At 42.3% G+C, this 27,516-nt stretch overlaps 1 protein-coding gene across 2 annotated transcripts in view; it reads left to right on the forward strand.

Annotated features, from left to right (window-relative positions):
* The window catches only part of LOC118398299 (1-acyl-sn-glycerol-3-phosphate acyltransferase epsilon-like), a 61,097-nt gene that overhangs the window by 4,659 nt on the left and 28,922 nt on the right, over positions 1–27,516 (forward strand). Inside the window, exons 2-6 of one of the 2 annotated variants that reach the window (XM_035793502.2) lie at positions 15,902–15,971; positions 16,102–16,217; positions 16,336–16,425; positions 18,506–18,596; positions 26,829–26,990. In XM_035793502.2, the coding sequence (XP_035649395.1) occupies positions 15,902–15,971; positions 16,102–16,217; positions 16,336–16,425; positions 18,506–18,596; positions 26,829–26,990 (529 nt within the window). The remainder of the gene's footprint in view (positions 1–15,901; positions 15,972–16,101; positions 16,218–16,335; positions 16,426–18,505; positions 18,597–26,828; positions 26,991–27,516) is intronic. The other variant, XM_035793510.2, reaches the window with a different exon arrangement.

A 27,516-nucleotide genomic window follows, 5' to 3' on the forward strand; every position in this document is an offset into this window, starting at 1 on the left:
CCACCCCTATCACAGAGTGAATAAATGTACAGTTGTGGCCAAAAGTTTTGAGAATGACACAAATATTAATTTTCACAGTCTGCTGCCTCAGTTTGTATGATGGCAATTTGCATATACTCCATAATGTTATGAAGAGTGATCAGATGAATTGCAATTAATTGCAAAGTCCCTCTTTGCCATGCAAATGAACTGAATCAAGTTTGCAGACGACTACAGTGGTAGGCTTGATTACCAACAACGACGAGACTGCCTACAGGGAGGAGGTGAGGGCCCTCGAGTGTGGTGTCAGCGAAATAACCTCACACTCAATGTCAACAAAACAAAGGAGATGATTGTGGACTTCAGGAAACCGCAGAGGAAGCACCCCCCTATCCACATCGACGGGACAGTAGTAGAGAGGGTAGTAAGTTTTAAGTTCCTCGGCGTACACATCACGGACAAACTGAATTGGTCCAGCCACACAGAGAGCGTCGTGAAGAAGGCGCAGCAGCGCCTCTTCAACCTCAGGAGGTGAAGAAATTCAGCTTGTCACCAAAAGCACTCGCAAACTTCTACAGATGCACAATCGAGAGCATCCTGTCGGGCTGTATCACCGCCTGGTACGGCAACTGCTCCGCCCACAACCGTAAGGCTCTCCAGCGGGTAGTGAGGTCTGCACAACGCATCACCGGGAACAAACTACCTGCCCTCCAGGACACCTACACCACCCGATGTCACAGGAAGGCCATAAAGATCAACAAGGACAACAACCACCCGAGCCACTGCCTGTTCACCCCGCTATCATCCAGATGGCAAGGTCAGTAAAGGTGCATCAAAGCAGGGACCAAGAGAAGCTGTTTTTCAGTCTTTCTAAAAGCCATCAGACTGTTGAACAGCCACCACTAACATTGAGTGGCTGCTGCCAACACACTGACTCAACTCCAGCCACTTTAATAATGGAAATTGATGTAAAACTATCACTAGCCACTTTAAACAATGGTACTTAATATGCTTACATACCCTACATTTACTCATCTCATATGTATATACTGTACTCTATACCATCTACTCCATCTCACCTATGCCGTTCTGTACCATCACTCATTCCTATATCTTTATGTACATATTCTTTATCCCTTTACACTTGTGTGTATAAGGTAGTCGTTTTTGGAATTGTTCGGTTAGATTACTCGTTGGTTATTACTGCATTGTCGGAACTAAAAGCACAAGCATTTCACTACACTCGCATTAACATCTGCTAACCATGTATGTGATAAATAGATTTGATTTGAATCCCCAAAAAACATTTCCACTGTATTTCAGCCCTGCCACAAAAGGACCAGCTGACATGTCAGTGATTCTCTCGTTAACATAGGTGTGAGTGTTGACGAGGACAAGGCTGGAGATCACTCTCATGCTGATTGAGTTCAAATAACAGACTGGAAGCTTCAAAGCGAGGGTGGTGCTTGGGATCATTGTTCTTCCTCGGTCAATCATTGTTACCTAAAAGGAAACACGTGCCATCATCGTTGCTTTGCTCAAAAAGGGCTTCACAGGCAATCAACCATTTATCGGATCATCAAGAACTTCAAGGAGAGCGGTTCAATTGTGAAGGCTTCCGGGCGCCCAAGAAAGTTCAGCAAGCGCCAGGACCGTCTCCTAAAAAGTTGATTCAGCTGCAGGATCGGGGCACCACTAGTACAGAGCTTGCTCAGGAATGGCAGCAGGCAGGTGTGAGTGCATCTGCACAGCCAGTGAGGTGAAGACGTTGAGGATGGCCTGGTGTCAAGAATGGCAGCAAAGAGGAAAAATATCAGGGACAGACTGATATTCTGCAAAAGGTACAGGGATTGGACTGCTGAGGACTGGGGTACTGTGATTTTCTCTGAATCCCCTTTCCGATGGTTTGGGTCATCCGGAAAAAAGCTTGTCCGGAGAAGACAAGGTGAGTGCTACCATCAGTCCTGTGTCATGCCAACAGTAAAGCATCCTGATACCATTCATGTGGGGTTGCTTCTCATCCAAGGGAGTGGGCTCACTCACAATTTTGTCTAAGAACACATCCATGAATAGAATGAATAGTCTTTGTGATTCCCAAATGACCAGACCACTGGTGATTATGAACAAGGGATAATACATTTTGTCGAAAGGCTGTAGGAATCACGATTTGGTAAACGGCATTCCAATCTCCGCGTCAACATGGGAATTCCATTTACGCACAAGGAGATTACCATCAATGAAGTAAGCCACGTTCTTCTTCTTTACATCTTCCAATGAGACAACACTAGAAAAACATTTAGCAAGCTTGTTGTCAACATTTTGGTTAGCAATCAGCTGCTCACGAGTGACTGGTAACTGTATTGCATCAGCAATAAGTTCAACGTTCTTTGATTCTTTCCTGGGCTGTTTGTCAGAGGTGATCAGCTTCTCAGAGGTATCACACAATCCATCCTCTTGATCAACCTCTTTGAACAGAACAGTGTTCGACAAATCTCTCTCGTCACCTTGTCGTGCCTGAGCACGAGTGACAGCACAAGCGGGGAACACATGTGGATAACTGTGCCAGCTCATTCGAGAGAGAGTGGTCACTTTTATCCAATACTTCCAATACGGGTACTACCTTTCCTCCGGCAATATCGTTAACCATTATAAAGGTCACTCCTTTCACTGGCAACATAGGACATACCCCCACTCGGAATATTCCACTGATTAACTCAGTGTACTTTTACAAAGTGCAATGGCACTGGGACAAAACCCATTTCAATACCCTGCACTAACACACTGGAACCACAGTATGTATCGTCAGATAAGGGCAACACATCAGACAATATAAACGACTGCGCCGCACCAGTATCTATAAGGATTTTAACCAGACGCTGAGACGCTTCGTCATCCGTTAGGGACACAAACCCCTCAAATGAATGGTTCATAACTACAGTCGGGGACTGAGACTTTCAAACTACAGTTACCCTGAGGCACCTGTTCTGTTGCAGACCTCTCAACCATACGAATTAGACCAACACCTGTTGGCGGCTTGGCACGAAGAGGCATCCCTTGTTTGCGTTTAAGCATGAAGCAATCATTAATCATATGTCCCACTTTATGACAATAGAAACAGGGACGCTCATTCTTCTGGCGTGCTTGATATACTACTGCTGGCCGACTAGGGCTAAAAGTAGGAAACTCAGTGGCTCTACTCTCAGTATGAGCCGAAAATACACTCTTGTGCGTCAACACAAACTCGTCTGCCAACACAGACTCTTCTGCCAGGGAGGATACGTTCTGTTCGTTTAGGTAAACTACAATGCGTTCGGGTAAGCAATTTTAAACTCTTCCAACAAGATTAACTCCCGGAGAGAGTTGAAATCAGTTACCTTACTAGCAGCATGCCATTTATCAAACAGATTTCCCTTGTCTCCAGCAAATTCCACAAGTCTTACTAGAAGACTTTCTATGAGACCTAAATCTCTGTCAGTATGCCTCAGGCACAAGCTCATAGGCACGAAGAACAGTAGCTTTGACCACTTCATAATTCAAACTGTCCTCCAGAGGTAGCGCTTACAAACCCTCTTGGGCTTTACCAGTTAATTTACACTGAAGCAATAGGCACCATATGGCTTCAGGCCATTTCAATGCTACGGCTATACGCTCAAATACACAAAAATAGGAGTCCACCTCCGACTCTGAACAAAGGTACTAAGGCAATCTGCTTACTAATGTCAAACGTGTTTGAGTTCCATCTGGCGCATTTTAAACGTCATCTGCCGCTGTTCTTTATCTGCCTCAATTTTACACATCTCCAACTGGAGTCTCTCGCCTAATTTGGGCTCTCTTCCGCCTGCAGTTGGAACTGTGCTAAACGGACATCCCGCCTGACATCACCGTTTGACAGTGGGGAGAGTGGATCAAAACGGGACAATGTGGCTGGTGTTTTAGCCTCGCCCTCATTATCAGACACCAATGGGCTTACAGGAGCAGCAACATCCCCTACAGGGGTAGTAGGCTCAGGCAGCGGTAACACAAGCACCTGCTCTTCCAACAATGCATTTAACACTAGCTGTTTAACCTCTGACTTAACTAAACTCTGCGGAATCGATATTGAATAATGGTCAGCCAAGGTCATTAAATTAACTCTACGACATTTATCAAAACCTCCCACGAATGGTTATCCAAAAAGGACTTCAACTCAAAAGTAGACATCTTTACCTACTTCACAAGAGCCAACGAAAATAGTAAACACTAATGCTACCTCAGCTATAATGTTCAACACTGAACTATACCACTAAAACAATCTGCATGAGCGGCATGGGTGTCAGTAAAGACAAATCCCGGACAAGTCCCCACTTATGTTACGAATCCCTTTTGGCCCGACAGTCTAGGGGGGATGGTAATGAGACCCGTAACATAACTCAGGCAAATTTATAATAGTGACAAAGTAAAAGTGTGAACGAAATAACCAGGACAACTGAAATCTACCGTCAAACTCAGGGTTTATTGTAAAACACGCGGTAATGGGGGGAGCAGGAAAAGGGGCTGAGCTGGACCCAAGGAAAGAAACAATAATTATTCAAAAACACCCCTAAGCCAGACTAGCCTACTTTAACAACAGCTAACTAACTAACCAAAATACAGTGGGTGGTCCGTCCAGTTCTAACTAGTGTATTTAACAAAGTCTACCTACGGGTAGTGTATGCCCATGGGCGACTTGTCTTGGTTTCCCCTTTTCCCACCAGCAAACAAACACCATAACCAAAAACAATACTCACAGGTGAGGACAAAGTGCTATGGAGGTGCTCAAACAAAAGAGGATAATACACAAAGAGAGAGTAAACCACAGAGACCTACAGACATGGCATTTACAGAGAGATTGAGCTCTAGAGCAAACAACTGACAGGGTTTTTAGGGAAAGGAAGGGAAAGGAACTGTGATAGGGTAGGAAACAGGAGGAGTTGTGTCTTCTGATTGATGAGTGTATTGGTGACTGATTGGGGAGTGATGATTTTCACCTGTGAGGGGAGAAGGAGAGAAAAGAACACATGATATACACACACACACACACACACAGGATACTGGTATCCGTAACAGTAATCAATCAGCAAACTTGATGATTGAGTTGGAGGCGTGCATGGCCACGCAGTCATGGGTGAACAGGGAGTACATGAGAGGGCTCAGAACGCACCCTTGTGGGGCCACAGTATTGAGGATCAGTGGGGTGGAGATGTTGTTACCTACTCTCACCACCTCGGGGCGGCCCGTCAGGAAGTCCAGTACCCAGTTGCACACGGCGGGGTCTCGAGCTTGATGACGAGTTTGGAGGGTACTATGGTGTTAAATGCTGAGCTGTAGTCGATGAACTGCATTCTCACAGGTATTTCTCTTGTACAGATGGGTTAGAGCAGTGTGGCTGCGATTGTGTCGTCTGTGGACCTATTGGGGCGGTAAGCATATTGGAGTGGGTCTAGGGTGTCAGGTAGGGTGGAGGTGATATGGTCCTTGACTAGTGTCATGATGTTGGCCTGGAGGATAGGTTTATTCGAGTCATAAATACCCCCCCCCCTATCCTCTCCACCCTACTGAGGATACGTCTAAAAAAATTGGTTCACATAGAGATTCTGGGAACATCAGTAGGTGGGGGACAATGAACTATATTCTGGTAAACTGAACAATTGAACATATGCGGTGGTACTTAATGAATATGATGTCAGTTCGGTTGTCATCTGAGACATTCTCATCAATGATCAGATGACATAAACTCTACAGTGGAAAGTCTACACATCAGAGTTATCAGATTCACATGGAATTGTTGTTCAATTTAAATGTTTGAATATGAAATTATTTGTGATGGGATGATGTGATTTTAGCTTCTAAAATGAGAGATTTGGATTTTCATCTGATAGGGCTGCTCAATCAGTGACCCGCCTCTGTGAATGGACATGGGTTATAAAACTTTTCAAACACGCCCTCTTCTCCCTTCCTATATAAAGCCTTGATGTCAACATAACTTCCTGTTCCGAGGATGTGAGGACCGATGTCAGAATGGTTCAGATAATAACTACAGAATGAAGCCAACATCCGCATGAGCTTTGGTTGCGAATGGTATGAACTTTGAACTCTTATTCGCGACAGAAGTGATACCTCCTAGCCCTTGGAGTTAGCGACCGCAGCTGCACACGCAGGTTAGGAAGGAACAGACAGAGTATCCCATCTACCACACAACAATGTTACTACAACATATCCAATTGACCACCATAGATATTCTTCAAAGGACTCGGTTTGGCAACACGGTCTTCCATCTTCCACCAACCTACTGAAGCGCAGCTCAAGAGTAAATATTTATTGCATTTTCCTTTTCCAAATGGGCGGTAATTTAGAATGCATTTACGATAGCACTATATTTCCGATAGCACTGATTTTTTTCCTTTGTTCCTCAGTCTCCTGCTCTTTCACTCAACCCAGCCCCCTTTCCTGTGTGTAACAAGCTGTCATATCTGTTCCACCCGCTAGGGACATTTTCCTTTATGACGTAATTTGTAATCAAGTTATGACTTAATTATGTATATGTGTGATTAGTTAGGTATTTAGTAAATAACTGATTAAACCCCATTTTTGTATTGCTGATTCAATTTGTTAGCCAGAGTTCTTGCAGATAACCAAGAATTTACAACTTTCAGATGAGACTGAAGTAAGGTTTTGGTCGTGGGCCGTGTCAGTGGCACTGTTTTGTCCTCAAAGCGAGCAAAAAAGTATATTTAGTCTGTCTGGGAGCAAGACATCCTGGTCTGCGTAGGGGCTGGTTTTCTTTTTGTAATCCGCGATTGACTGTAAACCCTGAAAATACACTGTTTATATTCGGTCATGTTTCCGGTCACTTTGCCCTGGTTAAAAGCAGTGATTCGCGCTTTCCGTTTCGCACAAATGCTGCCATCAATCCACGGTTTCTGGTTTGGCAATGTTTTAATCGTTGCTGTGGGTATAACATCGCCGATGCACTTTCTAATGAACTCGCTCACCGACTCAGTCTTGAAGTGTGGAATCAGATTGGTCGGACCAGTGTTGAACAGGCCTGAGCGCGGGAGCTTCTTGTTTTAGTCTCTGCCTGTAGGCTGGAAGCAACAAAATGGAGTCGTGGTCAGCTTTTCCGAAAGGAGTGCAGGGGAGGGCCTTACATGCATCGTAGAAGTAAGAATAACAATGATCCAGGGTTTTTGTCAGCCCTGGTTGCGCAATCGATATGCTGATACAATTTAGGGAGTCAGATTAGCCTTGTTAAAATCCCCAGCTACAATGAATGCAGCCTCAGGATATGTGGTTTCCAGTTTACATAGTCAGAAAGTTAGTTCAGGGCCATCGATGTGTCTGCTTGGGGGGGAATATATACGTCTGATTATAATCGAAGAGAATTCCCTTGGTAGATAATGGGGTCGACATTTGATTGTGAGGAATTCTAAGTCAGGTTAACAGAAGGACTTGACTTCCTGTATGTTGTTATGATCACACCACATCTCGTTAATCATAAGGCATACCCCCCCCGCCCCTCTTCTTACCAGAAAGATGCTTGTTTCTGTCGGCGCGATGCCTGAAGAAACCAGCTGGCTGCACCAACTCCGATAGCGTCTCTCGAGTGAGCCATGTTTCCGTGAAGCAAAGAACGTTAGTCTCTGTCTCGCTGGAATGCTATCCTTGCTCGGATTTCATCAACCTTGTTGTCAAGAGACTGGACATTAGCGAATAGTATGCTAGGGAGTGGTGCGCGATGTTCCCGTCTCCGGAGCCTGACCAGAAGACCACTTCGTTTGCCCCTTTTATGGCGTCGTTGTTTTGGGTCGCCAGCTGGGTTCCGATCCATTGTCCTGGGTGGAAGGCAAAACACAGGATCCGCTTCGGGAAAGTCATATTCCTGGTCGTAATGATGGTGAGTTGACGTTGCTCTTATATTCAGTAGTTCCTCCTGACTGTATGTAATGAAACTTAAGATTACCTGGGGTACCAATGTAAGAAATAACACATAAAAAAACGAAATACTGCATAGTTTCCTAGGAACGCGAAGCGAGGTGGCCATCTCTGTCGGCGCTCTAACACTGGTCGCAGGTTGCAGTGGTGGGTAGTATATGGGGCTTTGTTGATGAAATGGATGGCACTGTGATAGACTGCATCCAATTTGCTGAGTAGAGTGTTGGAGGCTATTTTGTAAATGACATCGCCGAAGTCGAGGATCGTCAGTCTTACGGGGGTTAGTTTGGCAGCATGAGTGAAGGATGCTTTGTTGCGAAATAGGAATCTTTTTCTAGATTTGATTTTGGATTGGAGTTGAGTAATATGAGTCTGGAAGGAGAGTTTACAGTCTAATCTAGGTATTTGTAGTTGTCCACATAGTCAGAACCGTCCAGAGTAGTGATGATAGATGGGTGGGCAGATGCGGGCAGCGATCGGTTGAAGAGCATGCATTTAGTTTAATTTAAGAGCAGTTGGAGGCCACGGAAGGGGAGTTGTTTGGCATTGAAGCTCGTTTGGAGGTTAGTTTGACACAGTTTCCAAGAAGGGCCAGAAGTGTACAGAATGGTGTCGTTTGCGTAGAGGTGGATTAGAGAATCACCAGCCGCAAGAGCTACATCATTGATGTATACAGAGAACATAGTCGGCCCGGGAATTGAACCCTGTGGCATCCCCAGAGACTCTGGCAGAGGTCCGGACAACAGGCACTCCCATTTGACACACTGAACTTTGTCTGAGAAGTAGTTGGTGAACCAGGCGAGGCAATCATTTGAGAAACTAAGGCTGTTCAGTCTGCCGATAAGAATGCTATGATTGACAGATTCGAAAGCCTTGGGCTGGTCGACATATACGGCTGCACAGTATTGTCTTTTGTTGATGGCGATTATGATATCGTTTGGGCGAGTTGTTGTGGGGGGTGCAGAGCTGTTGACCGGGGTAGGGGTAGCCAGGTGGTAACCAAGCCCAGCCTTAGAAAAATGCTTATTGAAATTCTCTATAATTGTAGAATTATCGGTGGTGACAGTTTCCTAACCTCAGTGCAGTGGGCAGCTGGGAGGAGGTGCTTTTATTTTCCATGGACCTACGTATCCCAGATCTTTTTGGAGTTTGTGCTACATGATGTACATTTCTGTTTGAAAAGCTAGCCTTAGCTTTCCTAACTGCATGTGTATATTGGTCCTTAACTTCTCTGAAAAGTTGCATATTGTAGGGGCTATTCGCATTATGTTTTTGTGCTGGTCAAGGGCTGTCCGGTCTGGAGTGAACCAAGGGCTATATCTGTTCCTGGGTCTACATTTTTTTTGAATGGGGCATGCTTATTTAAGGTGGTGAGGAAAGCACTTTTAAAGAATAACCAGGCATCCTCTACTGATGGAATGAGGTCAATATCTTTCCAGGATACCCGGGCCAGGTCGATGAGAAAGCCCTGCTCGCTGAAGTGTTTTAGGGAGCGTTTGACTGTGACGAGGGGTGGTTGTTTGACACCGGACCCATTGACGCAGGACATGAGGCAGTGATCGCTGAGATCCTGGTTGAAGACAGCGGAGGTGTATTTAGAGGACAGGTTGGTCAGGATGATATCTATGAGGGTGCCCGAGTTTACGGATTTGGGTTTGTACCTGGTAGGTTCCATGATAATTTGGGTGAGATTGAGGGCATCTAGTTTAGATTGTAGGACGGCCGAGGTGTTAAGCATGTCCCAGTTTAGGTCACCTAACAGCATGAGCTCTGAAGATAGTTGGGGGGCAATTAATTCACATATGGTGTCCTGGGTGCAGCTGGGGGCTGAGGGGGGTCTGTAACAAGTAGCAACAGTGAGAGACTTATTTCTGGAAAGGTGGATTTTTAAAAGTAGAAGCTCAAACTGTTTGGGCACAGACCTGGATAGTAAGACATAACTCTGCAGGCTGTCTCTGCAGTAGATTGCAACTCCACCCCCTTTGGCAGTTCTTATCTGGTAAACTGCTACTATTATTATTATATTACTATGTGTCAAGAAAGGAGCCCCAATTAGGGGTTGGTGTACTCCAGTAAAAAAGGGGCTGGTTTAGATTAAAAACTACTGCCCTGTGTCCCCGTTCATAGGGGCATGAGACTAGTCAGTGGTAGAATTGAGTTGACACTTTATTGGCCCAAACCCCTTAGACCCACAAGGTTGGGGTTACTCATGGACAGTAATTAGTAATAAAAAAAATTGTTACATTGATGCATTGTGTCTTCTAACTGTTCAAGAATAGGATCCAAAGTGTTAGGAAGTATATGTTCCCATAAATACAAAGGAGGATGTATCTCCTCATACCTCTGGCACTTTAGTCAGACTGCCAGACTGCACCCCATAGCTAATCAGGAGAGAATACATACAGGTCAACGGTGCCAATTGAAAGTCAAGGGGTGTGTCTGTGCCTTTTGGATTACTCTCTCTTTAGAGAACCCCTGTGGTTCAAGTCTGCTCTGCGCTTGTCTGAAAGGGACAGAGCCAGCAGCAAAGAGTTTTTCACAGTATGTCATAAAAATGTATTACACTTATGAATGTATGTAAAATGCTAATATGTATTAGATCCAGTACAATGGAATAACTAAGACCTGAATTTGAATGCAACGTGTTCCGATTCCTCCTTCTCTTTCTGTCCAGCAGGGTCAACCAAAAACACTTGGCCTGATGGTTCATACAGATACTGGGGAAGCAATATAGAATGTATTGATCCCTTAAATGATTTTATTATTAAATGACCCGTATCACAACCCTCATAGCTCTTCACAAAAATGTACCTAAATCAATTTTGGAAAAAGGATTTTACTCACAAAAGATGTACGATTTTATTTTCCCAATTAGAAATAGTAGGCCATGCATCAACTATTTATATCAGAAAAGCTAACCCTCAAATATCGCATTTTCTAAGTTGTCTGCAGGTGGCTTGTTGTGAATGCACTCAAATATCAAGTCATTATCAGGTTATGTAAACTGTGTTCTAATTCTCAACGTAGAAGGATTTGTCTTAATGTACAGTATATAAAAGTGATGCTATAAAAATTATTCTTTCACATTATCAAGCTCACTGTGACTGACAAATCACTGCCTATTACTGTGATTAAAAAGAGCATATGAAACACTGTTTTTCATGAGGCCTACCTGAGCGCCTTCCTTTAGCACCTCTCCTGTCCTTGATCCAGTCCACATACAGCCATTTGCGGATCTTTTCAGTGTCCATGTGAACGATAGTTATTGCGAGGATGAAACATTTGTTGACGTAAGTTTTTTAATTTTAATTTTTGAACACCCATGTAAAATGAAGGCCTGCAAAGCATACAGATTTAAGTATAATAGCATGAGATGAAAGTGGACAAACATCAGTGTGCAATATGAAGGGATAGTCAGTGGACATTCTGAACCTTGTTTGATGTCGCTAGGTCACATGACCAAGGAGCTATTGAAATTCTACATTTTGAAAAATTTGTATAACACCATGTGATATAAAAATGGACAAACTAAAGGGTGTGCAATGTGTGTCTATGCCATCGGGTTAGCTTCGACCAGTTTTGAAAGTTATTGGAGTAATGGTTAAAGAGCTATTGACATTTGAAAAATGTGATTTGTCACTATGTTGACGGTCCCTAACTGCTGTTGGTGGACGTAAGGAAAACTACAGGCAACTATCTTTCAAATATCCAACCTGAAACTGTCTTTACCTCGGTACTTTATTCACCCTTATTTTGTTTCGCTTTGTAAACGACACGCGGTAGTTCGGTTAGACCATCTTTAGTGATTGAGATTGCACTTAACTATGATTGCAATTGGATGTCATGACATGCGTTAGGTCAAGAAAAGTCTTGCTACAAAGAAACATCAAACTACTTTATAAAGGCACGGGTCTGTATTATTAGTATTATTATTATTATATATTAAAATCATATTCGGATTAATATAGCCACAATTGGAATTTCTAATCATATCCTATTGTCAAATATCATCATGTATAATATTTGATTTTTTTTTATTTTTTATTGAAGACTTAATTCAAATAGATTGCCAATACAAGTAATTACTGGGTTAGTTTCATCTCATATTCTAAAAATATGTATCCCGTATTTGAGACTCAGTGAAAGTTTAACATACTCTTTCAAATACGGTATGTACCATTTTGAAAATGCACATACATCGCATTCGTAATAATGGCATTTATCCCATATTGGAGACTCGATGAAAGGACCTTTTCAAGTATTTTGTCAGCTAACTCAGTGTGTTAGCTAACTCAGTGTGTTTATGTTGTACAACTACTCAATCACATTCTATTTAAATCCCTTTATGCATCAGCAGTTGTCACAAAGTGCTTATATGGATAGATACCCATCCTTAAACCCCAAAGCGCAAGTAATGCCTATGTAGAAGCAGTGGCTAGGAAAAACTCCCATAGAAAGGCAGGAACTTAGGAAGACAGCGCAAAAACAGGCTCCGAGGAGTGGCCAGTCCTCTTCTGACTTGGCGGAGTGGAGATTATAAGAGTACATGGCCATTAAGGCCAGATCATTCTTCAAGATTTTCTAACATTCATAGATGACTAGCAGGGTCTAATAATAATAATAATAATAATAATACCAGTGGTTAAAGAGGGTGCAACAGGTCAGCACCTCGGGAGTAACTGTCTGTTGGCTTTTCATAGCTGAGCATTCAGAGGTGGAGAGAGGTAGAAACGGCAGGTCCGGGACAAAGTAGCACATCCAGTGAACAGGTCAGGGTTCCAACTACTCCACTATATGTTATGCACTAGAAACATGCTTACTTTACTATTTTGGAAATGCACCCCTCCAAACATACTTGCATCACATAAGCGATAATAGCATTCATCCCTATTAGACTCAATTAAAAATACTGTTTCAAATACATGAATCAATTGATTTTACTTAAGATAGGAGTAGTTGTAATACTTTTATGTACTAAAATCATTTATACTGTACCCTTTTGAAAATGCACCTCCAAACTACTTACACTACATGACAAAAGGTATGTGGACACCTGCTTGTCGATCATCTCATTAAGAAATCATGGAGTTGGTCCCCTTTGCTGCTAAAACAGCCTCCACTATTCTTGGAAGGCTTTCCACTAGATGTTGGAACATTGCTGCAGGGACTTGCTTCACTTCAGCCACGAGCATTAGTGAGGTTAGACACTGATGTTGGGAGATCAGGCCTGGGTCACATTTGGCTTTCCAATTCATCCCCAGGGTTTAAGAAGGGGTTGAGGTCAGGGCTCAGTGCAGACCAGTCAAGTTCTTCCACACCGATCTCTACAAACAATTTCTTTATGGGCCTCGCTTTGTGCATGATGCATTGTCATGCTGAAACAGGAAAGGGCCTTCCCCAAACTGTTTTCACAATGTTTGAAGCACAGAATTGTCTAGTATGTCATTGTATGCTATAGCGTAAGATTTCCCTTCACTGGAACTAAGGGGCCTAGCTAGCGGAACCCCTCGACAACATTCCGCGGAAAAGGCAGCGCGAAATTCAAAAATATTTTTGGGAAATATGTAACTTTCACACATTAACAAGTCCAATACGGCAAATGAAAGAAACTTCTTGTTAATCTACCCACCGTGTCCAATTTAAAAAATGCTTTACAGCGAAAGCACAATGATATGATGATTGTTAAGATCACCTACAAGTAAAAAAAAAACAGCCATTTTTCCAGCCAAAGATAGGAGTCACAAAAAGCAGAAATAGAGAGAAAATGAATCACTAACCTTTGATCTTCATCAGATGACACTCATAGGACATCATGTTACACAATACATGTATGTTTTGTTCGATAATGTGCATATTTATATCTAAAAACCTGTTTACATTGGCGCGTTAAGTGCAGTAATGTTTTGATTTCAAAACATCCAGTGATTTTTTTTTATTTTTTTTAGAAATACTTATAATAAACATTGATAAAAGATACAGTCGTTATTCAGAGAATTAAAGATAGACTTCTCCTTAATGCAAATGCTGTGTCAGATTTCAAGAGAACTTTACGGAAAAAGCATAATCTGAGAACGGCGCTCAGGGTAGCCTAGTGGTTAGAGCGTTGGACTAGTAACCGGAAGGTTGCAAGTTCAAACCCCCGAGCTGACATGGTACAAATCTGTCATTCTGCCCCAGAACAGGCAGTTAACCCACCGCAGTTAACCCACTGTTCCTAGGCCGTCATTGAAAATAAGAATTTGTTCTAGTTAAATAAAGGTAAAATAAAAAAAGACAGCCAGAAAAATATCTGCCTTTTTGGAGTCAACAGAAGTTAGAAATAACACAATATTCACTTACGTTTGGGACAGAGTAGGAGGCAGTTCACTCTGGGCACGATATTCATCCAAAAGTGAAAATGCTGCCCCCTATCCTAAAAGCGTTAACCCACTGTACCTATCCAGTCAATGAAAATAAGAATGTGTTAACTGACTTGCCTAGTTAAATTTAAAAAATACAAATCTTGAAATCGGCCCTAATTAATCGTCCATTCCAATTAATCGGTCGACCTCTGAGAAGAGTAGCCCCTATCTGCAAATGCAGGGTGTCTGCGGAAAGCTGAGTATCTTGGCTATTGATCTGTGCCTTAAAATCGTTGGTGTGACTTCCGATGATCTCATTTCAAGATTGCTGCTACCTACTTTCCGTTTAGGGTTGCGAATCATAAACAAAATTAACACAGAATACTTCACACCGAAATCCGGGACTCCAGAGATCATGAGGATGTCTTATTTGTCCGTCTGTGACCTACCGTTTTTGACCACCAGCCCTGAGTCCAAATGTTTATTTTACACTAGGGCTGGGCGATATGGCCAAAATATAATTTGATTTTTTTTCAAATTGAACAGTATTTTATGTTTTTGATTAATAAAAGTTCTACATTTGCTTTGAGTAGTGCGTGACCCTAGGCAACACATATATTCTAAATTATTTCAATGGCTTTCTCCATTCTGATTGTTTTACACTGTTCAATTCATCTTCAACCTAAAATAATTTCCTGCATTTCCATAAATTTCTGCATTTCCTGCACTCACTGCCACGATATGGGCAAAAAAACTAGGCCTTATTTTTAACCAAATGTTGCGATTTAGATCAAACCAGTTGGGTAAACTGTTGGAATCTTGGAAATAGAATGTTAATTCTAATTCTATAGTTAGAATACTAATAATAGTGGGCACTTTGAATACAGTGTTTGACATGACAATTAATAAAAATGGATGGATGAGTTATTGTGACAGAGTAGGAACCAAAGTGATGTTCAGTGTTTCCTAGGGGACCCTATAATCTTTGGCTACATTAAATCTTTATTCGTGTAGCCAATATGTTCACGCTTCGCCTATTTCTCTTTGATTTTGAAGATACTGTTGCACAAACATGCTGATTTAGGCCTCCACCAGCACTGGTATCAGGCTGTATTCGCTACATACATTTGCTCTGACTTTTAGCCAGCTGACTAGCGATTAGCATTAGTGGCTAACACGATTTAGCTTAACTAGCTGTTTGCTGATGTAAGAAACACAAACTAATATTGTAATTATAGAACGCTTGTGGATTTATATTAAGGTTAAAGTGGAAACAACTCTGTTGCATGTGCTACATTGACCATTACACATTTAACAAACATTCAAGTACTGTTATAGAAGGTAAAGTAAAAACCCAAACCAGTCCGTGCATCAATACCGGTATAGTAAAATACGGTATACCGCCCAGGCCTATTTTACACAATGTTTTCACCAAACAACTAACAAAGTAAGCTTTGATTTGGTCTGTTTGAGCTATTGTTACATGAGTGTTATGAAATGAATCCTTCCTTAGGTTGGTAGGAACAAATCTAGCCTATTGCCAATGTTATCTGATTTATGTATGACTTTCTGTTTGTCATTATGCCCTTATGTCTTTTAGGCCTAGTAAAACAGTGTTCATTCTTCTTTAGATTGTTATTTATGGAGACGTGCCAAAGAAAAAAGAGAATGTAGTCTACCTTTCCAACCATCAATGCACAGGTGAGCTGTTCCTTTTCAACAAAATGCTTAACTAATTCATTTCTGTTCATTCTGAGTGAGAGTAATTTGTTAGTTTGGCACATGATGCAGTTGGACTAAAACCCTTGCTTTCTCTTGTCTTGTCATACAGCAGACTGGATCATTGCTGACATGTTAGCCATTAGGCAGAAAGCACTTGGCCATGTGAGATACGTCCTAAAAGATGGGCTGAAATGGCTCCCATTATACGGATGGTATTTCTCTCAGGTAATATATTTATCTAAAAGTTTTGGACTGTTAGATGCTATAATATATATTGTGCTTATTGGTAAGAGTGATTTAAGCCTATTTGGTATCATTTTTTTAATCAAATGTTCATTTTTAGCATGGAGGTGTCTACGTGAAGCGAAGCGCAAAGTTTGACGAGAAGGCAATGAAAAAGAAGCTCTCGTCACAAACAGTGTTGGGAACACCAGTAAGTATTTAAGGAGCACACTGGCACAAACTGTCTGATTTGGGAATGTTATTTACTCCCGAAAGCATTTTTGGTGATAAGCATGTTATTTCTTGCATCGCAGCCAATAACTTTTTACATGGCTGCCAACAAAACTAATGTTTAATACTGTCACTTCATTCAATGGATTCTATTGATGGGCTGTGAGGGTGTCTGTGAAATACCATAAAAGTGCTCTTACTTTATCCCAATTTGTCATTCTTTGAAGAGCGTTGCTATTCTAAAATATACATGAAACCAACTGAAATAAATATTTATAAAGGCCATTTTGGTCACTGGCATATCCGTTCTAAATGTTTCCCTGTGCCTAGTCTATATCAGGAAGGACAGCTGTTGCCAAATAACTTCTTCCCAGGACACTAAGATCCACAGCTTGTTGTTTGAGCTTCTGGGCTACCCTTTGTCCCTGGGCTTCTGTGCTAGCATTTTGTCATGATTTTCTGACTAGTCTAGTCTTCATGACACCCAGGTTTTCATATGGGCATGGGTACAGTTTATTCGGAAAGTATTAAGACCTTTTTCCACATTTAGGTATGTTACTGCCTTTTCCTCATCAAGCTACACACAATACTCAATAAATGGCAAAGCGAAAACAGGTTTTTAGAAATTTTAGCAAATTTCTAGCAAAAAATGAAAACAGCTTATTTACATAAGTATTCTGATCCTTTGAATTGGGACTCAAAATGGATCTCAGGTGCATCCTGTTTTCGTTGATTATCGTTGAGATGTTTCAAGAACTTGACTGGAGTCCACCTTTGGTAAATTAAATTGATTGGACATGATTTGGAAATGCACACATCTGTCTACATAAGCACAGTTGACCGTGCATGTCTTAGCAAAAACCAAGCCATGAGGTTGAAGGAATAGTCTGTACAGCTCCGACAGGATTGTGTCGAGGCACATATCTGGGGAAGCGTAGCAAAACATTTCTGCAGCATTGAAGGTCCCCAAGAACACTGGCCTGCATCATTCTTAAATTGAAGAAGTTAGGAACCGTCAAGACTCTTCCTAGAGCTGGCCACCTGCCCAAACTGAGCAATCGGGGGAGAAGGGCCTTGGTCAGGCAGGTGACCAAGAACCCGATGGCTACTCTGAAAGGGCTCTAGATTGACAACCATCTCCAGAGGCATTCTGGAAGGTTATCCCATCTCTGCAGCACTCACCCAATCATGCCTTTTATGGTAGTGGCCAGACAGAAGCCACTCAGTAGAAGGCACATGACAGCCCGTTTGGCGTTTGCTAAAAGGCACCTAAATGTCTCTGACCATAAGAAACAAAATTCTCTTGTCTGATACAATCAAGATTGAACTTGGCCTGAATGCCAAGCGTCACGTCTGGAGGAATCCTGTCACCATCCCTACGGTGAAGCATGGTGTGGCAGCATCATGCTGTGGGGATGTTTTTCAGTGGCAGGGACTGGGAGACTAGTCTGGATTGAGGGAAAGATGAACATCGCAAAATATAGAATATATCCTTAATGAAAGCCTGCGCCAGAGTGTTCAGGACCTCAGACTGGGGCCAAGGTTAACCTTCTAACAGGACAACGACCTTACGTACATGGTCAAGACAACGCGGGAGTGGCTTCGGGACAAGTTTCTGAATGTGTTTGAGTGGCCAGAGCCCGGACTTGAAACCGATCGAACATCTCTGGAGAGACCTGAAAATAGCTGTTCAGCGACGCTCCCCATCCAACCTGACAGAGGATCTGCAGGTGTGCCAAGCTAGTAGCGTGATACCCAAGAAGACTCGAGGCTGTAGTCCCTGCCTAAGGTCCTTCAACAAAGTGCTGAGTAAAGGGTGTCAACACTTGTGATATTTTGCTTTGTCATTATGGGGTATTGTGTGTAGATTAATACATTTTAGATTAAGGCTGTAAGGTAACAAAGTAGAAAAAGTCAAGTGCTCTGAATACTTTCCGAATGCGCTCTATGTAGAAACATAGTCTTAGACTACTAACCTTGCGAGTAATGATGTGCTGATCTCCCCTGCAAGGCTTCACTTGCTGTAACTTAACCCCCCGTTTGTTTTGATTTCGGTGCAGATGTATCTTGTCATCTTCCCAGAAGGAACCCGATACAACCCTGAACTCAAGAAGATGATCAGCGACAGTCAGGATTTTGCCACTAAAGAAGGTGCTCTTTCATACTTTCACATTGATTTATAAATTCCGAGCTAGTGTATTCTTTCATGACTAATCGTAAAGCTTTGGGGAGGATTAACAAATGGGGGTCATGGAGGGGTAATGCATTGGAATGGGTACTTCACCTTATTCCCCTCCCATGCTTAATGGATTCCTTATCCCACATTGAAAGTGATTGTTGTAGCACTGATTTCTTTTTCAACCTTTAAACTCTGAAACTCAGCAACTTCCCATTGGCCATGTTCAGTGGCAGAATACAGAGGGGTACTCAATCCCAAACATTTTTTAAACTATATAATGGTTTTTGGGTAATGGTAAAGGTATTTGGTAACAAGGGTTTTAACAAATACAACTTGCAACTTCAGTCAGTGGATTGCTGGTTCAGTGCTAAGAGCTTGGCAGCTTGAACCAGTGAGCTCCTTTTAATTAAATATTCCAGAGGCTGTAGCTTATAAATTGGGCTAAAGGTTAATTTGTGATTACAAAAGTATGTTACTGCTGACTTATAAGTGATTTATGTTGCTAGACCTAATTAGCAAGAGCAAGTTGAAAGGTTTGAACTGGCTTCTTGTTTATGACCTTTTCTGTTTAATAAAGCAGGATTTTTTTTCGTTTGGTAGTCGACTACCACACTACATGGCCAAATGTATGTGGACACCTGCTTGTCGAACATCTCATTCCAAAATCTTGGGCATTAATATGGAGTTGGTCCCCCTAACTGATATAAAAGCCTCCCCACTTCTGGAATGGCTTTCCAGTAGATGTTGGAACATTGTTGCGGGACCTTGCTTCCATTCAGCCACAAGCATTAGTGAGGTTGTCTACTGATGTTGGGCGACTACGTCTGGCTCGCAGTCGCGTTCCAATTTATTCCGAAAATGTTCGATGGGTTTGAGGTCAGGGCTCTGTGCAGACCAGTCAAGTTCTTCCACACCGATCTCGACAAGCCATTTATGTATTGACCTCACTTGGTGTACGGGGGCATTGTCATGCTGAAACAGGAAAGGGCCTTCCTCAAACTGTTGCCACAAAGTTGGAAGCACAGAATCGTCTATAATGTTATTGTATGTAGTAGCTATAAGATTTTCCTTCACTGGATCTAAGGGGCCAAGCCCGAACCATGAAAAACAGCCCCCAGATCATTATTCCTCCACCAAACTTTACAGATGGCGCTATGCATTGGGGCAGGTAGTGTTCTCCTGGAATCGGGCAAACTCAGATTTGTCAGTTGGACTGCCAAATGGTGAAGCGTGATTCATAACTCCAGAGAACGCGCTTCCACTGCTCCTGCCGAAGCTTGGCATTGCGCATGCTAATCTGAGCCTTGTGTGCGGCTGCTCGGCCATGGAAACCCATTTCATGAAGCTCACGATAAACAGTTATTGTGCTGACGTTGCTTCCAGGGGCAGTTTAGAACTCTGTAGTGAGTGTTGCAACTGAGGACAGACAATTTTTATGAGCTGAAGCTCTCGGTGGTCTCATTATGTGAGCTTTTGTGGCCTACCACTTCTCGGTTGAAACATTGCTCCTAGATGTTTCCACATCACAATAACAGCACTTGACTAACTGACTTGTTGGCATCTTATCTCGGTGCCATGTTGAAAGTCACTGAGCTCTTTAGTAAGGCCATTCTACTGCCAATGTTTGTCTATGGAGATTGCATATGTGTGCTCTATTTTGCACACGTCAGCAACGGGTGTGGCTAAAATAGCCAAATCTACTAATTTGAAGGGGTGTCCACATACTACTTGTTTACTATAATGTACTTATTTTTATATACTTAGCATTAGCTTAATTTTATTAATACTCTAAAGATCAAATGCCCTGTGCAGTCAAGTGATATTCCTGTGTTTTAATATTTCCACACTGGTTGGAATAATATTGTGAAAATGATAATGCCCTTAGTGTATGAACTGTTTAAAAAGACTGCCTGGAATTTCAGTCTGCTTTGGTGGAATAGCGTTTTGGCCTGCCTGGTGACCTTACCAGGCAGTTAATTAGTTAGTAGACCAATAAGGAGCGGCAGGGTAGCCTAGTGGTTAGAGCGTTGGACTTGTAACGGAATCCCCGAGCTGGCAATGTACAAATCTGTCGTTCTGCCCCTGAACAGGCAGTTAACCCACTGTTCCTAGGTCGTCATTGAAAATAAGAATTTGTTCTTAACTGACTTGCCTAGTAAAATAAAGGTTAAATTAAAAAGAACGAGAGTTCCAAACCTCTGCCAATAACAGCTAGTTTTCCTCTCGGACCACTCCCAGAATGTCCTAGCAAAATTCTTGCTTGAGAAATTGCTCTTTGCTAAGAAGCTATTGTTTATTTTTTACCATTTTAATTGAAAACAATTAGGTACTTAGTTTTTACCCAGAAATTGTTTGATATTGAGAAACTGCTGCTGTGGGTCTTTTAGATCATAATCCCTTGTGTGAGCTGCTTCTGAAGTTAACATCACAGCCATATCACCATGAAATGGAATGCAATATATACCCAGTGTGGCACTCAATAAACTTGCGGTCTTATGTTTGCATAGCAACAGATTTAACTACACTGAAGAACAATATTAACGTAAAATGTTGGTCCATGTTTAATGAGTTGAAATAAAAGATCCCAGAAATCGTTTGTGCACAAAACGCTTATTTCTTCTAATGTTCTTCACAAATGTGTTTACATCCCTGTTAGTGAGCATATCTGCTTTGCCAAGATAATCCATCCATCTGACAGGTGTGGCTTTTCAAGAAGCTGAAACAGCATGGCCATTACGCAGATGCACCTTGTGCTGGGAACAATAAAAGGCCACTCTAAAATCTGCCGAACAGCACAATGTCTCAAGTTGAGGGAGCATGCAATTGGTGTGCTGACTGCAGCAATATCCGCGGGTGGACGCAATGCAAATAGTCTTTGTAGCAATTTGATTATATGTTCAGTAGTCTTATGGCTTGGGGTAGAAGCTGTTTAGAAGCCTCTTGGACCTAGACTTGGTGCTCCGGTACCGCTTTCCATGCGGTAGCAGAGAGAACAGTCTATGACTAGCATGGCTGCAGTCTTGGACAATTTTGGGGGGGCCTTCCTCTGACACTGCCTGGTATAGAGGTCCTGAATGGCAGGAAGCTTAGCCCCAGTGATGTACTGAGCCATACGCACTACCCTCTGTAGTGCCTTGCGGTCAGAGGCAGAGCAGTTGACATACCAGGGCAGGAGTACAGGAGGGGACTGAGCACACAACCCCCGTGTTGAGGATCAGCGTGGAGGATGTGTTGTTCCCTACCCTTACCGCCTGGGTGCGTCCCATCAGGAAGTCCAGGATCCAGTTGCAGAGCGAGGTGTTTAATCCCAAGGTCCTTAGCTTAGTGATGAGCTTTGAGGACACTATGGTGTTGAACGCTGAGCTACTGTCAATGAACAGCATTCTCACTCAAGTGTTCCTTTTGTCCAGTTGTGACAGGGCAGTGTGGAGTGGATCTGATGGGATGGTATGCAAATTGGAGTGGGTCTATAGTTTCTGGGATAATGATGTTGATGTGAGCCATGACCAGCCTTTCAAAGCACTTCATGGCTACAGACGTGAGTGCTACGGGTCGGTAATCATTTAGGCAGGTTACCTTAGTGTTCTTGGACACGGACTATGGTGGTCTGCTTAAAACATGTTGGTATTAAAGACTCGGACAGGGAGAGGTTAAAAATGTCAATGAAGTCACTTGCCAGTTGGTCAGCGCATGCTCGGAGTGTACGTCCTGGTAATCCGTCTGGTCCTTGTGAATGTTGACCTGTTTAAAGGTCTTACTCACATCGACTGTGGAGAGCGCGATTACGTAGTCATCTGGAACAGCTGGTGCGCATCTTGCATGTTTCAGTGTTACTTGCCTCGACGTGAGCATAGAAATCATTTAGCTCGTGTCAATGGGTAGCTCTCGGCTGTGCTTCCCTTTGTAGTCTGTAATAGTTTGCAACCCCTGCCACATCCGATGAGCATCAGAGCCAGTGTAGTATGATTCGATCTTAGTCCTGTATTGACGCTTTGCCTGTTTGATGGTTCGTCGGAGGGCATAGCGGAATTTCTTATAAGCTTCCGGGTTAGAATCCCGCTCCTTGAAAGCTGCAGCTCAACCTTTCTGCTCAGTGCGGATGTTGCCTGTAATCCATGGCTTCTCGTTGGGGTATGTACGTACAGTCACTGTGGGAGACAACGTCATCAATGCACTTATTGATGAAGCCGATGACTGATATGATGTACTCCTCAATGCCATTGGAGGAATCGCGGAACATATTCCAGTCTGTGCTAGCAAAACAATCCTGTAGCTTAGCATCTGCTTCATCTGACCACTTTTTTTTCATTGATCTAGTCACTGTTGCTTCCTGCTTTAGTTTTTGCTTGTAAGCAGGAATCGGGAGGATAGAATTATGGTCAATTTTGCCAAATGGAGGGTGAGAGAGAGCTTGGCAAGCGTCTGTGTGTGGAGTAAAAGGGATTGCTAGTTTTTTTTAAATTAATTTATTTCTCTCTCCTCTGGCTGCACATTTAACATGCTGATGGAAATTGGGTATAACCGATTTGTTTCCCTGCATTAAAGTCCTCGGCCACTAGGAGTGCCGCCTCTGAGCTCTTTCTGGTTTGCTTATGGTGGTATACAGCTCATTGAGTGCGGTCTTAGTGCCAGCATCGGTCTGTGGTGGTATGTAGACATCTACGAAAAATACAGAAACTCTCTAGGTAGAGTGGTCTACAGCTTATCATGTGATACTCGACCTCAAGTGAGCAAAACCTTGAGACTTCTTTAGATATCGTTATTTTCCAGCGATTGTGCATTGGCCAGTAGTACGGATGGCAAGGAAAGATTAGCCACTCATCGGCAGATCCTCACAAGGCACCCTGATCTCTTTCCGCAATGTCTCTTTCTCCTGCAAATGACAGATGAGGGTCTGTTCGGGTGTCTGGAGTAAATCCCTCTCGTCCTTTTCGTTAAAGAGATTCTTCGTCCAGTTCAAGGTGAGGAATCACTGTTCTGATTTCCAGAAGCTCTTTTCGGTCATAAGAGACGGTTGCAGCAACATTATGTACAAAATAAGTTACAAAAATGCAAATAAACAAACAAAATCACACTGTTGGTTAAGAATGAAATGATGAATTGGCCATCCTCCGGCGCCAATTCATATATGGTTTTAGATAATTGCTGGTCTCAATTGCAGCTGACATTCTTTCTGATTTTAGTGATTACAGAGACTATATTACAGAGACTATATTCGTCACTATATTGTCCATTGATCCTGCAATTTGTCCACTGTCTACCATTCAGATATATGACCTGATTATTTAAATGGAGTGCTGTATTGCTGTTAGCATTTATTGAAATATCAGTTTGGAGATAATGGTACAATTATTACATTTAGTGGTAAATTATGATATTTACTGTACTTTTCATTTTCGTTAGCAAAATCTGAAAATACTCTGGATACATGAGAGGAATTTTCCTGGAAAATGTGGGGTAGGTGCAACATACCAACATCCCTGGGTTGCTCCTCTTTTCAGTTCTCTGCAGCTAGCAACTGGAACGAGCTGCAACATACTCAAACTGGACAGTTTTACCTCACAAAGACTCAATCATGGACACTTTGTGACAGTTGTGGCTGCTTTGTGTGTTGTATTGTCTCTTACCTTATTGATCTTTGGGGTGTTGACTGTGCCCTGTAATGTTTGTACCATGTTTTGTGTTGTTACCATGCTGTGTTGTCATATGTTGCTGCCTTGCTATGTTGTCTGTCTTCTCCCTTTGTTGTGTTGTCTCTCTTGTTGTGATGTGTTTGGTCCTATATTTATATTGTATTTTTTTTTATCCCAAGACCTCGTCCCTGCAGGAGGCCTTTTGGTAGGCCGTCATTGTAAATAAGAATTTGTTCTTAACTGACTTGCCTAGTTAAATAAAATAAACAAACAAACTCGGGTTTGAGTGAGAGGACTGGTGTCTCCAAGTGGCCATGCACCTCTCCAAAGACGCAATCCAAAAACGTCCATTATAAAACCGCAATCTGGGTCACTTGGGCATGATTCTAAAGCTAAGTTATGAAATACGATCTCAGGCAATTCAGAGAAAAACCGATTCTGTAATTTTTGTGTGCGTAGAAAGGAGTCCAGTGCATGCAAATGTTCTTTAGAATGAGCAGGCTAATTATTTTCAGAACAACCCAGGCTATGACATGATATCTTGTAACTGAATGTTGACACTATATACAGTTGAAGTCTACATACACTTAGGTTGGAGTCATTAACTTGTTTTTCAACCACTCCGTAATTTTCTTGTTAACAAATTAGTTTTGGCAAGTCGGTTTGGACATTACTTTGTGCATGACACACGTAATATTTCACATATAATTCACTGTATCGCAAATCCAGTGGGTCAGAGGTTTACATACACTAAGTTGACTGTGCCTTTTTAAACAGCTTGGAAAATACCAGAAAATGATGTCATGGCTTTAGAAGCTTCTGATGGGCTAATTAACATAATTTGAGTCAATTGTAGGTGTATCTGTGGATGTATTTCAAGGCCTACCTTCAAATTCAGTGCCTCTTTACTTGACATCATGGGAAAATCAAAATAAATCAGCCAAGACCTCAGGAAAAAGAATTGTAGGCCTCCAAGTCTGGTTCATCCTTGGGAGCAATTTCCAAATGCCTGAATGTACCAGGTTCATCTGTACAAACAATAGCACGCAAGTATAAACACCATGCAGCCGTCAAACCGCTCAGGAAGGACGTGTTCGGTCTCCTCGAAATTGAACGTACTTTGGTGCGAAAAGTGCAAATCAATCCCAGAACAGCAAAGGACCTTGTGAAGATGCTGGAGGAAACGGGTGCAAAAGTATCTATATCCACAGTAAAACGAGTCTTATTTCGACACAACCCGAAAGGCCGCTCAGCAAGGAAGAAGCCACTGTTCCAAAACTACCATTAAAAAGGCAGACTACGGTTTGCAACTGCACATGGGGACAAATCGTACTTTTTGGAGAAATGTCCTCTGGTCTGATGAAACAAAAATAGAGCTGTTTGGCCCCATAATGACCATGGTTATGTTTGGAGGAAAAAGGGGGAGACTGTGAAGCACGGGGGTGGCAGCATCATGCTGTGGGGGTGCTTTGCTGCAAGAGGCACTGGTGCAATTAAAAATGGATGGCACCATGAGGAGGAAAATTATGTGTATATATTGAAGCAACATCTCAAGACATCAGTCAGGAAGTTAAACCTTGGTAGCAAATGGGTCTTCCAAATGGACAATGACCCCAAGCATACTTCCAAAGTTGTGGCAAAATGACATACGGACAACAAAGTATAAGTATTGGAGTAGCCATCAAAAAGCCCTGACCTCACTCCTATAGAACATTTGTGGGCATTACTGAAAAAGCATGTGTGAGAAAGGAGGCCTACAATCCTGAATCAGTTACACCAACTCTGTCAGGATGAATGGGCCCAAATTCAACCAATTTATTGTTGGAAACTTGTTGAAGGCTACCCAAAACATTTGACCCAATTTAAACAATTTTAAAGGCAATGCTACCAAATACTAATTGAGTGTATATGAACTTCTGACCCACTGGGCATGTAATGACAGAAATAAAAGCTGAAATAAATCATTCTCTACTATTATTCTGACATTTCACATTCTTAAAATAGTGGTGATCCTAACTGACCTAAGACAATTTTTACTAGGATTAAATGTCAGGAATTGTGAAACTGAGTTTAAATGTAGTTGGCTAAGGTGTATGTGAACTTCTGACTTCAGCTGTATGACATGAGTTTAATGATTTGGAAATGTACAGTGCACATTTGGACTCACGGGTGTTTGGCTTGTATGACATCAAAGCAGTATTTATTATAATCCTCAATGTCTCATCTTTCAAAATACTTTGAGTCCTCTTAATTTACAGCATTTCCCTCACTCAGACAAAACATTTGCAAAAGTTACCCAATTACTGGGAGGGAGGAGGGGGACGACTACTTGTCACGCTCAAGTTCAGAACAGCCGTCAATCAAAAACCATACAGCAATGTGAAGCACAGAGCCCGAGCTCTGACGTCATGTATAGCATTTTACTGTACAGCTACTACGTTCCAGTTGAGACCTATTAGTGCCCAAATCTGCCATTTTCAACATGTGTACAGGTACGAGTGTAAAGGGCTACCACTGCATGTTGCCTGGCACATCAGAGTTAACCAATGCTCTCCTGTTTATTTCCCTCAGGGCTGGCTGCCTTAGACCATGTTCTGACCCCAAGAATGAAAGCCTCTCACGTTGCCATAGAGACCATGAGGGATCACCTGGATGCTGTTTATGATATCACCGTTGTGTATGAGGCAACACGGGGCAAAAGCAGTGATAGACAACCTGCCCCAACCATGCCAGGTATGAAGTTGTTTGAGACAAGTCTGTTTTTTCAGGTATTAAAGGGAAGTAAAACTAAGCAAAGTGATGTTTTCAACCCACTAATACTAAACATGTGCAATTAACAATCTATATTTAATTTTTTGATCATCGACAAGGCTGTTTCAGAGTGATTGGGTTAAGTCTAGAAGACACATTTCAGAAGGCATTCAGTTGTACAACTGACTAGGTATCCCCCTTTCCCTTTATTTGAGCTATTGTCAGCGCCATTTTACATTTCAATAGTAATGACTGATGCCAGTGAGTCACTGGCAGGGATCATCAAATTGTCTATGGCAGCCTTAAAGTATGGATCAAATCATCAAATTGTATTTGTCACATACACATGGTTAGCAGATGTTAATGCGAGTGTAGCGAAATGCTTGTGCTTCTAGTTCCGACAATGCAGTGATAACCAATGACTAATCTAACCTAACAATTCCACAACTACTACCTTATACACACAAGTGTAAAGGGATAAAGAATATGTACATAAAGATATATGAAT

The sequence above is a fragment of the Oncorhynchus keta genome, chromosome 2, assembly GCF_023373465.1.
Source record: "Oncorhynchus keta strain PuntledgeMale-10-30-2019 chromosome 2, Oket_V2, whole genome shotgun sequence".
NCBI lineage: Eukaryota > Metazoa > Chordata > Actinopteri > Salmoniformes > Salmonidae > Oncorhynchus > Oncorhynchus keta.